Source organism: Copadichromis virginalis, linkage group LG2, assembly GCF_057382275.1.
Source record: "Copadichromis virginalis isolate Kocher_CV1m ecotype Utaka linkage group LG2, C_Virginalis_male_GT1.1, whole genome shotgun sequence".
NCBI lineage: Eukaryota > Metazoa > Chordata > Actinopteri > Cichliformes > Cichlidae > Copadichromis > Copadichromis virginalis.
Genome location: NC_140619.1, coordinates 33,764,678 through 33,775,990, shown reverse-complemented (window position 1 = coordinate 33,775,990; position 11,313 = coordinate 33,764,678). Strand labels below are relative to the sequence as shown.

Genomic DNA, 11,313 nt, shown 5'->3' with positions numbered 1-11,313 from the left:
TGCTCTTCCTACTGTAAGTGCATTAAAGATACGTGTCAGCAAAGGGCTTTGCTAAAAAATTAATGAAAATTAGCATTTTTTTAACAAATATTTTTATTGAAAAGTCACAAAATTAACATTCATATCACTGACCAAACAACTGCAATCACAGAGGCAATTGAGTAGTGCATGAAGAGCCTCTTTAGCTTTCAGAAGCATTTTGTGAACTATATTAGACTGTGTTGCTAGGAAACCAACTTTTCTGTCTTTTCTATTTTCAGCAGTGACATCTTTGCTTTCCAACTGACTGCTTTCCTCAAGTCTGTATAATGTCTGTTATGCTTACGTCAATCCTCTCCCATGGAGACACAGCAAGAGTCGTTCAAGACATGTAAACATTCTTTAACCCCTTTGTGGTGTGGTCTGAGGTTGGAGCAGTCTCTCAGGCTGAGGTTTTATTTGGCACATTCAGCTTGTGGGCTAAACGCCGTCGCCAGCTCTTCTGGTTTGGTTAATCCCACCCTCGGAGCGATCATTCTGGTTGGAGGAAAACATGCCTCGATACATGGCTTTCTCTTTTTGTAAGTCCCGACTGAGTTTCTCCTCAGCCCTCTGCAGGTACTTCCTCACATTGGCATCTGTGACAGAAACGTATACTTTAACTCGCTGGTCTCCAGAGAAAAGATCAGTAATTTAAACTATGCTTAAATTACTATGAGCAAATCTATATCCTTCAGAAAAAAAAAAAAAAAAAAAAAAACTGCACAAGCTACCCACCTGGTCTTGATAAAATGAAATGACTCATACATGAGTCTTCTAACGTGCTTTAATTAAACACCTTTAACATGGGAAATGGTGACGCTTCTAACTCATGGGTTTAATTGATCACAAAGTTAAACAAGGTCAGTAAGCTTTTCTCAAGCTGAGCTGACTGTTTACTTTAAAGATGAGTGTTAATATTAATTACCATTTCCGAATGGATAGCAGTGTAACAAAAGAACAATTTTTGGTTATGGTGGTGGACTAATTGCAAATGTAGACTGAAAAATAAATACATTTGGAGAGCACAGGCGTCCACGGCTCCCACCAAAGAACTGCTGTTTCGACATGCTCTGTGTTAATCATCTACAAATCACAACTTATTCATCAAAGACACAGATTCTTTTTATTGCTAATTTTTCCTGCTTTCAGCTAGTGCAACTAGCTGAATTAATGTTTAATGTTTTTGCTCTTGAAAGTCGCCACCAGAAATACCTCTTGGCCCAAAGATTATGACACAGCCTCTGTGAGAGCTATTGGTGCTAGCAGTGCTAGTCACAATATGATAACTACTATGATGAATGTGCTGCATATTTCGGTAGCATTTAAAACAGTATGTGCAACTGGCAGATAGAGGAAGTGGCTGACATCCAGAAAGACAGCACAGAGGCACTAATAATGGCAGCACAGAAACAAGCTCTGAGTACAAGGTCCATATAACTATGTTATAAATAGTTTCAACAGAACCCATCAATTCCTGACTTGTTATCAGGAATTGTTTATCTTCATTTATTTAAACTTTATCTTCCATTTTTGCGATCCACATGTAGTTATGACCAAAATTTGGCATCATCTGAGTTAACAGAACTCTCAACATTTTCTGTTTATTTTATGCAATTTGATGGACCAAAATGTTTTTAAAACTTTAGTAAATTAAACCTAACATACTTTCAATCAGAGCCCTAGAGATTTTTCTTTTGGGAGAAGGTTATAACCTCTTTGGTGGTCCTTAAAAATGTAATATGCGGGAAGAAAAACCTGGCTATATATGTCTAAATAACTATTACGTCAACTTGCGCTTGAAGATCATGATGGTCTGGGTCTTTACCATTAGGCTGCTCTTTAGAGGCCTGGATGAGGTACTCTTTGGCTGTCTCTGCATCTCCCATCTCCAGAGTGGCTACCCCGGCCCTGTACAGCGCTTTGGCATTGCCTGGTCGCCACTTTAGCACTCGCAGACTGTACTCCTGCACACGAGTATAATCAACAGTCTTTCTCTGCAGCAAACAGGCTGGAAGAGATATAAAGAAATGATTATACTGAGGCACTTGCATCAAACTAGTGACTAGAGAGCAGTTTTTCAAAGACTACTTCAACAGCTTTGAAAGAATATGACATTATCTCAGAAGGATATTTACCTACCAGCAAGGTTGTTGTAGCAGTCCACTTGAGTATTTCTCAATAAAGCCTCCTGTTCAGGTGTGAGCACAGGTGTCTCAGGCCCAAACCCTTTCACTGATGTCGTCACATCTGAGTCAATGCTTCGCAGGAGCAGAAGAGCGCGGTGATAACGACCAATGGCTGAGCGAATGTTCTTATCCTTGTAGAAAGCATTTCCTTCTGTTTTCAGCTGGGCTGCTTCCTCTAGCAAAGCTGAAACCGGCTTAGCAGAATTTGGTTTGTGTCCAAAGAGGCTCGGTGCTGCTGCCGCCGCCGCCCCCTGTACATCTAGGCTAGCCTCCCCACCAGCACCCTCCATGTCTGCAGTGAAGCTAATCAGCTGTTGGGGTGAGAAAGCACATTTTAGTTTATTCTTAAACAGAAAGCCTAAAACATAAAGTGGTGAGATGTAGAGAAAAAGATGTAAGGACTTATGAAACATATAGGTTCAGGCCACTATATTAGGTACACCTGTTCATTAACTGCTCATTAATTAAAACCAAAAATCTAATCTGCTAATCAAAATCAATATAAATGAATACTTTTCTCCAAGTGTAGGGCTGAACTCAAATTGAAAAACTTATAGTTATGTGAAATAAAGTTTAACACTTTTTCTTACAGTGGTATTGATCAAATAAACGTTTCAAAAGCGCTTACACACATAATCACTCACTGGCCACCTTGTTAGGTGCACAGGGTCCACTGCTTGTATACTACAAACATGTAATCAGCCAATCACACGGCAAGAATAGAGTCAAGACAACATGAAAACATGGAGCCCACCCTTGTTAGGGTGCTGATGGTGGTGGTTTAATAATGTGGGGGTACATTTTCAGTTTGAGGGGTGTTGAAGGATACAGTTTGTGCCCCTTATTACCAACCGAGCACTGTTTACACGCAACAGTCCACCTGAGTCTGATCGACATTAGTAAGGCTCGACACCACCTGTTCCAGTGTAAAAAGATGCTCTGCGTATAATAGTAGAAAGCACTTATGTGTAAGAAAACGGTTTGGCACACCTCTGCTACTTCACTCCTTCACTTGTAATACCTGACATATGACCTGGCAGTCACACAGTGAGCCACACTGCTTTTAATAAGAAGGTAGACAAACCGCAAGAGCAGTAGTTTTCCCACCATATTTAATATGACAAACGGCAAATCTACAGCTTTTTATTTGAAGTATTGGTACATGCCAACGTTACATTATTTTACGAATCAAATAGAAAGCACGTCACTCAGGTCCAAACGTAAACCGACGTTTTGCGGCAAAACGTCCAGGGTTTGTAGCTACCGCTAACCGAGCTAGCAGGCTGCCAAGCTAGCCCGGGTCCTCGAAAACTAGCTAACTCATTATTTCCCGTATGTTCGCGCATTTTATGAGGTTCGCTACATGAAAGCTGTATTGTTCTGCATTCTCTCGCCTTACGCCAGTGAAGCGACAATCCACGGATAGCTACTTTTCAGCTGGTAGTCATCTTAGTTGTTGCTGCCACACGTGCGCTTCCTTGCTTGCCTTTCTATGGACTCGCCCACAGACTGTGTGGAGTGCTACTGCCACCATAAGGTCGAAGCAGGAATTGCCAGCAAATTAACACAAAATACACCCTCTTCGTTTTTATTAAATATAATTTTGAAAGTAATCCATGCACAAAATACCAAAACAAACTTTTTTGGTGTAAATTACACTTATTCTGGAACAAAATGTAAACGCAGTTACTGAAAAAGTTGTTCCAAAACATTATTTACAACAATTAATTTATTAAACAATGTTTTTAAAATCTACTTTTCAGGTTCCAGAGTCCTGATAACAGAGCTATGCCAAGCATACCACACAGCAAGTAAAATAGCTCATGAAAAATTTACATTTGATACTAGAAATTGATAAATATAATTATCTGATCTTTGTTTTTTTTACAATTTCAAAATCTTTCATAATTGTATAATGACTCATTGATAAAACTGCAAATGCCCTAATATAATTATTCCGATTAAAAAAACAAAACAAAACACATTTATCACAAAGCAACTGTAAAATTTTACAATTTTACTGAATTCTACAAAAGAAAGATTGTAATTTATGAAGTATTTGTGTGCAACAGCTGTAAGCTGCATAGCTACAACCTTTTCTAAGCAATGGTATATAAGTGCTAAAAAGAGAAGGTTCAAGTATTTTTTTTAAAGTAAGTCAGTGACAGATTCTTAACATAAACAGGAACAAACCATGCACTGATTATAAACAATGAATTCCTCCAAAGTCCTTCATTTCTGTTTTTCTGGCAGAAAAACAGAAGGTGTGGTAATAAATCACCATAAAAACACATCTGCATCCCACTAAATCATTTAGTTTGTCACTCCAACTGACTGGGGGTTAGTATTAGTTCAGTTTCATTCTGACCACCTTCTCCTCGTGTGTTTTGATGATGCCATTGATCATTAATGTTCATTTTTGTGATTCTTTGTTGGCCTTCACTTTGGGTACGTCCCACCTCTCAGAAATCACAACATGCAGATAGTCCTGACCGGAGAGCGCTGGACATAAATGCCATGTTCAAGAGTGCAACCTGGGAAGTGAAGGACAACAGGTAACCCTATGGATGGTTCACCACTGAGCAATCTCAGCAACACTCCAACTAGCAAGCCCATGATAGAGCCATAACCATTGGAGATGTTAAAAAAGAGGACGCAGACTAGTTGAGGGAACATGATGGTGTAGGTTATGTCTGAGCCCAGGATCCAAAAAACCATGATGCTGTTGTTTAGGAAGGTGAGCGATGTGCCAGCCACGCCCACCAGGACCACAGTGACACGGATCACCCACTGGAGCTCCCTGTCTGATGCCTGCAAAAAACCCCAAAATAAAATAAAATCTGGAAACTGAACCAGAAAAGACATAACCACAACTCGAATCTTCTTCTTTCAGGTCTCTTCCTGTGGTCCTTAGGATGCTCTTATATATGTTGGATGAGAAGATGGAGGCGGCAGATAATAGTGCAGAGTCTGTTGAGGACATCACAGCAGCAGCTACAGCTCCAATACCAATGATGGAGATGTAGTTTGGAGTGAGGTACTGCAGAGCAATTGGCAGAACCTGACCAGCGTCTCCTCGCTTGAAGGGGGATGGGGAGCCATATAAGGTCATGTTCCAATCTGGCATAAAAACATAAAAATGTTATATAAAGTCATATTAATTCATTCATATTTTTACACTTGCTGTTGACTCTGTTGTGGTACCTGTTGATGCTGTGACTGCTCCAGTCAGCACAGATGGGATTCAAAGTATGAAGACTAGCAGGTGATCCTGGCTGTATTTGATGAGGAGGCTGAGAGAGTCCTCTGGTGGAAGTCCTGATATCCAAGGTTACCTAAACCCTTTAAAAAGAAATTACAATTAAGGACTACAGTACTTAAAATCTGATGCCATTAATTTATTTTTAATAGCAAAACTCAGATGCAGGCTGGGACAGATCAAATCTAAAGCAACAGCCTACCCAACAGCCTCAGGCCAGCTTGTAGGAGCCATTTTTAACTGTTTTAAGGAGCATTTCTTCAGAAATGAACAAAATACAATTTTAAAAAATATCTATCGACATGGTTCCTGTGCCATAGAAAGACCAACCAAGCTTTGATTCATAATTGTTTTTCAGTACAAATAAAAAAAGAAGATGCATTTGGCTTTAGTGGGTTATTCGTGTGAAATCAGAGGGCTTTTCACACAAGGATTCAAGGGGCTTTATTGTCATTCGCATTGCATGTTAACATGAGGTGGAACGAAAATATGTGCACACGGTCCCGGAGCGAAAAAGAAACCAAGTAATGAAGAAACAATTTTTTTTTTAAGTAATAAATAAATAGTTGTTTTTTGGTTTTTTAACAAACAGAATAATAAGTAATAAAACACTACAATAAATAATACAATAAGTGGAGTGCAACAACCTGAGTACCAGTATGGAGTATGGGTATAGAGTGTAGGTATAAACATAGGTATAAATAAATACTTTAATAGCAAAAGGGAATGATGACCAGCATTGATAAAGTGACAGTGACACTAATTATTAGTATGTTTAAATTACTAAAACTGTAGAGTTTTCCATAGTTGGTTACAACATGACTATTAAGTGACCATAAATTCATAGATTTTAAAAATCTCAGTGGAAATAAAAGTGCCTGAATGCATCTCACTGCAACAATAGTCATTAAAATTTCACCCATATTCACCATTTTCCCTACACACTGCACACTAACCTGTCATAGTGAAGACTCCAACCGCCAGACTGATCCCTCTGTTGCCCAACAGCGTGATCTCTCTCCGGTCTGCTTTGCTGTTTTCCTCTAACCCCTTGGACTTCCTTGAGGCCCACAGTCTGGTGCCCAGTACCATCACCACCATGCCCGGGATGTTAAGGGTCACCATTCACTACCTCAGAGACAGACAGACAATGGTTCCCACTAGCTCTCTCAAATACCTACATGACCTGCCTCCTGATGTAGAGCTGGAGTGGTGTTGCTCAATTACAAAGCTCACAAACAGAACACAAAGGAAAAATAAATAGTTCAGATCAGAGCACATCCCTGTTCAGATAATCTGAAAAGTGTAGGTAGGTTCACTTCACAAATTAATGCTCTCTAAAGACAGACACACACACACACACACACACACACACACACACACACACACACACACACACACACGCTTAATGGAGATCATTTGTAAGCGCAGATATTAGCCCTTTCATCTAACAGCCCCTCTCCTGATATCTCCACACTCCCAAAACTGTGCTGGGAGACGCAGCAAACCTTCACAGCTCCTGAAGGAGATGCACTACCTGTGGAACCTTGATGGGCTGCAGGTACTGACTCACAATAAAAGTACTGCTAACACCACTTAAACTGGAGAAAAAAATAAATCAAGAGGGGATCAAAAGGTGTCTGTGGTCACCCCCTGCAACATCATTTTATCTGTTGTTACTTTCATTTTAAAAAACAGCATAAAGATTAGTTTTATGTATCTTTTGTTGTAAAAACTGTCTAAATTTGTTTGCTAGTTTTAGTACAATGAAAATTAAAAACACTGGCTCGTAGTAGCTGCAAAGCACTGTCAGCAGTCATTTTTGAAATGCTCAATTTAAAGGCATTTTCTTTTTCCAAATCAAACTGCAAACCCGTTAATGAAGACAAACCTCTGCAAAGAAGCAGTGGCAGCGACATGCTTACTTTATTTCTCTGCTCAGCGTGATCCATATAAAGTTTCTCACAAAATGTTGTCATCCATAAAAGTGTGTAAACTTCATATCCTTCATACCAATAAATACCGCTGCGTCCATGAGGCTGAAGCCACACCTCTTTGAAAACTGGCTTACAAGTGGAAAATTACAACTTTAGGATTGTTGAGCTGGACTGAAGGTTGGCAAGAGTGATAGAGCACTAGTAATAGACCAGACTAAAAAAAATGGTAACAATTCCAGGTTTGCAAGAAATGTGCATTACTAATTATCAAATGACTTGTAGTATGTTTTTCCACACATGGCACAACGATGGTAACTACATTATTCATGAGTATTAATTGGGGATGGCCCGATTCGATATACAGTATCGGTCCCATCCTGACCTAAATTACTGGATCGGATATCGGGGAAAATAAGTGTTTTTCATAGGGGTTTTTTCGACTCACAACACTTTTTGGCCATGCCTCGTGTGTGTGTGTGTGTGTGTGTGTGTGTGTGTGTGTGTGTGTGTGTGAGTGAGTGAGTGAGTGAGTGAGTGAGTGAGTGAGTGAGTGAGTGAGTGAGTGAGAGAGAGAGAGAGAGAATGAGGAAACAAAAAGTCGGTTATGTGGGACTTGCTTGAATAAATTGCTCTACCTGATGCACTTTGTTATTCCTCTGTCTACTCAGATTGATAACTAATAGACAATTGCATTTGGCAATTACTCCACAATGCCAAGAAAGAGCCCATTTTAAAAAACAGAAAAAACAGGAGCTACACCAGGATGCTACCGCTAGCTGTCCTCTGTCGCCAATCAGGTCATCTAACATTAAGGAGAATGAAATAGCATCCTTTAACGTTTTTATGGGCTTGCCAGCAAGTCCATACAAGTCTTGTTATAAAGTCTTGTATGAATCTAGGCGTTACCTTACTACTAAGAAATGGCATTCACAGTGTCTGATAAAGGAAGCTCTGTCACTGTGTGTTATAGATACATTAAAACATTCCACTTCTCATTATAATCTTTGTCATATATTTTTTCCTGTAAATATAAATCCAAAAATCTATTAAAATGAAATCTATTGGTGAGTACCCATAGAATGAAGCATATATTTTTTTCTTTTATTTAAATTGTACAATGCCCTAACTTTTTTAGGGGGAAAACAGGTTTAAACAGGTTTGCCTGCCCAAAGAAGTTCCAGTTGCTATGTGGGTAGTAAGACTATTTAACATGGAAGCACTAAATGAAAAATTCAAGCACCTAGCCATGCAGTCTGTCTTTACAAACATTTGTGAACAAATCTGTAGCTCTAAAGAGCTCACTGGATTCCAGCATGGTTCTGTAAGAAGATACAGCCATTGCAACAAGTTAGGAGTGAAACAAAATTCGCAAAGCTAAGCATTCAACAACCTTCAGATTGTATTACTGCAAAGTGAAAGTGTTGCGGAACCACATGAACTCAGCCACAAAGTGTCAGACCACATAAAGTTATAAATCAGGGTTACTGAATGATGAGTCACCAACACTCTGCTGACTTAATAACTGTAGAGCTCCAAATCTCCTTTGGCTTTAACATCAGCACAAACATTGCTTCAATGTATCACTGTAGGTTAAATATTTAGGTGGCCTAGTACACACACACGCACGCACGCACGCGCACACACACACACACACACAAATCTTTCATCCAGTTCCAAGTACTAGTGCGGTCTCAAAGTTTGTTACTTTGATACGGAACCAGCATGCGTTTACTGCTGCTAAACTTAATATATACAAACAAATTAAAAGTAATATTCAATATTATTTGATAACTATATGAAAATAATGAGCGTTTACATAAGAAATTCAGCTATTACTGATGTTACAGCGTGCAAACAACATACAGAAATCCCAGCTGGCGAATTTAAACCTAGGACGTGTATCAAACATATTGCAACATGAAATTGAAAGATTTTTTAAATTGTAACCATTTATAAATGTATACCATCAGGATCAGCTGAGTGCTTGAATGCCAGTCAACCAATTATTCATTATGCAATGATGTTATACAACCAGCAGTATTGGCATGTAACGTCACGGATGATTCTAGTCGTGTATGTATAGCAGTTTTTTCAGACTGATAGAAAATGTAATTTCTATATCAACTTTTGAGAGAAAGATCACAAAGTGCTTCACAACAAAATACCAGAGCATTAAAAAAAGAAAAGAAAAAAATTTAAACGCAGGAATAATCTCCTATAGATTGTCTTTTATCTCACCTGTCATGATCACGTTAGAGTTTTCTTAGTTGCTTTTTGGTTTAAGTATGCTTCCTGTCTGAGTTCTGTTCTTTTTTTCCCCTTTGAATTTTCAGGTATTTCATGGTCCTGGGTTCTCTAACCCAATGTTTTTCATTTGTGGACTTTCTATATCTACTTATTATTCCTTCACGTCTTAGTTTGCTTTTTACGTTATTCTTAAGTCTTTGTTTCATGACTTCTGTTGGATGAGTTTTATTACAACTTTTGTGGAGCAATTGGAGTTGAATTGGTTTTGCGATCTGCGATTACTTTTTAGTTTTCGATGAGCAGGAATTAAAGGCTTGCCATTTTTCTACACTTGTGTCATGTGTTCTGAATATTGGCTATACAGCTTCATGTATGAGACAATGGTGGAAGGCTGCCTCCCTGAGCCTGGTTCTGCTGGCGGCTTCCTCTTTTTAATAGGGAGTTTTTCCTTCCCACTGTTGCCAAGTGCTTGAATAAGAATTGTGTGATTGTAGGATCTTTACCTTACAATGAGAACCTATATAAATACTAGCTAAACTGAAAAAAAAAAATAAGAAAACAGTTTTCATTAAATACCAATGCTAGAAGTTCTATAATCTTGTATTTGTGTATCTTTCCAATTATATCTCTTGTGGTGACTGCCTATAAAATGTCTAACATTGTGTAATTTTTACACATTTGAAAATGAGTGTGATTGTGTTACAAAACTCACTTCAGTTGCAGAGTTAATGACCTCAACATCCTCCACTCCAGAGGATGTTGAGGTCCTCTGATAATATATTAGATAATATAAAAGCATAAGAGAAATCTTGCATAATCTACCATATCAGCATGTTCAAACATCTCATGACGTGTAAGAAAGAGCAGAAATGTTAGTGTGAATTTTTATGTCATGAATAGGACACATGTGGTCACATGTGTAAGTGTGGCACAAAGAAATCAAGGCATATAAAGAAGCAGATTCTTACCCTTGCCCATACTAACACTGGGCGATGTGAGGAACGTGGTGACATGAGTACCCTATATCAGTGCACAACAAACATATTTAAATAAGTGGTATGTGGGCATGCTAACACCAACACTTAAATACTGCAGAATGCATGCCCGAGATATAGATTTTACATAACGTTCATATGGCTTTAAATTCAGAATTAACAGTTAAAGGTACTTTAAATGTCAATTCTCTGTTCATTCTAACATTATTGTTCCGTTATTTGAGGTTATGGATGTTATTTGACTGGAGGCATAACTCACAGACACACGAGACGCGCCATTACTCCATGAGTGTCCTTTATTATTTTCCATCCCCCCCTACAACAACAACCCAGCAGAAACGTTCCTACCACTTAACATTTACCTGATACTACATCCCCCCTACTAAATAGGATGTGATGCTGGAATATAACCAAGAAAACAGATTAGACCCGCACGCTTTAAAGTATACTATTACTATGTCCTTGTGCTTTATCTGGTAACAGCTTGTTTACTGAACTCGCTTGGTTTCAAACCAGACTACTCAGAATGTCCAAAAATAAACTCTCAAAGTATACAACTCTGAACACTAAGCATAAGTGCACATTTCTGAACTATTCAGTGCAGCTACAAACAACATGTTTAAACAGTGCAACCATTTGCTTTATTTCTCATTGTCTCTATGAGGGAT

General features: G+C 38.7%; 1 protein-coding gene and 1 pseudogene across 2 annotated transcripts; both read right to left on the bottom strand.

Annotated features, from left to right (window-relative positions):
* Positions 1-81: 81 nt before the first annotated feature.
* On the bottom strand, positions 82-7,135 carry ttc9c (tetratricopeptide repeat domain 9C). 2 transcript variants are annotated; one of them, XM_085431192.1, is made up of 6 exons: positions 6,423-7,135; positions 5,412-5,549; positions 3,602-5,327; positions 2,161-2,518; positions 1,847-2,029; positions 82-617 (listed from the first exon to the last, which is right to left on the bottom strand). In XM_085431192.1, exons 4-6 carry the CDS (start codon positions 2,495-2,497, stop codon positions 460-462), a joined length of 678 nt encoding a protein of 225 aa, XP_085287318.1. In that variant the 5' UTR covers positions 2,498-2,518; positions 3,602-5,327; positions 5,412-5,549; positions 6,423-7,135; the 3' UTR covers positions 82-459. The 2 variants fall into 2 exon arrangements, with proteins under 2 accessions (XP_085287318.1, XP_085287313.1); XM_085431187.1 differs by having other exon boundaries at positions 3,607-5,327.
* On the bottom strand, positions 4,677-6,591 carry LOC146717804 (high-affinity choline transporter 1 pseudogene; annotated as a pseudogene).
* Positions 7,136-11,313: the final 4,178 nt, after the last annotated feature.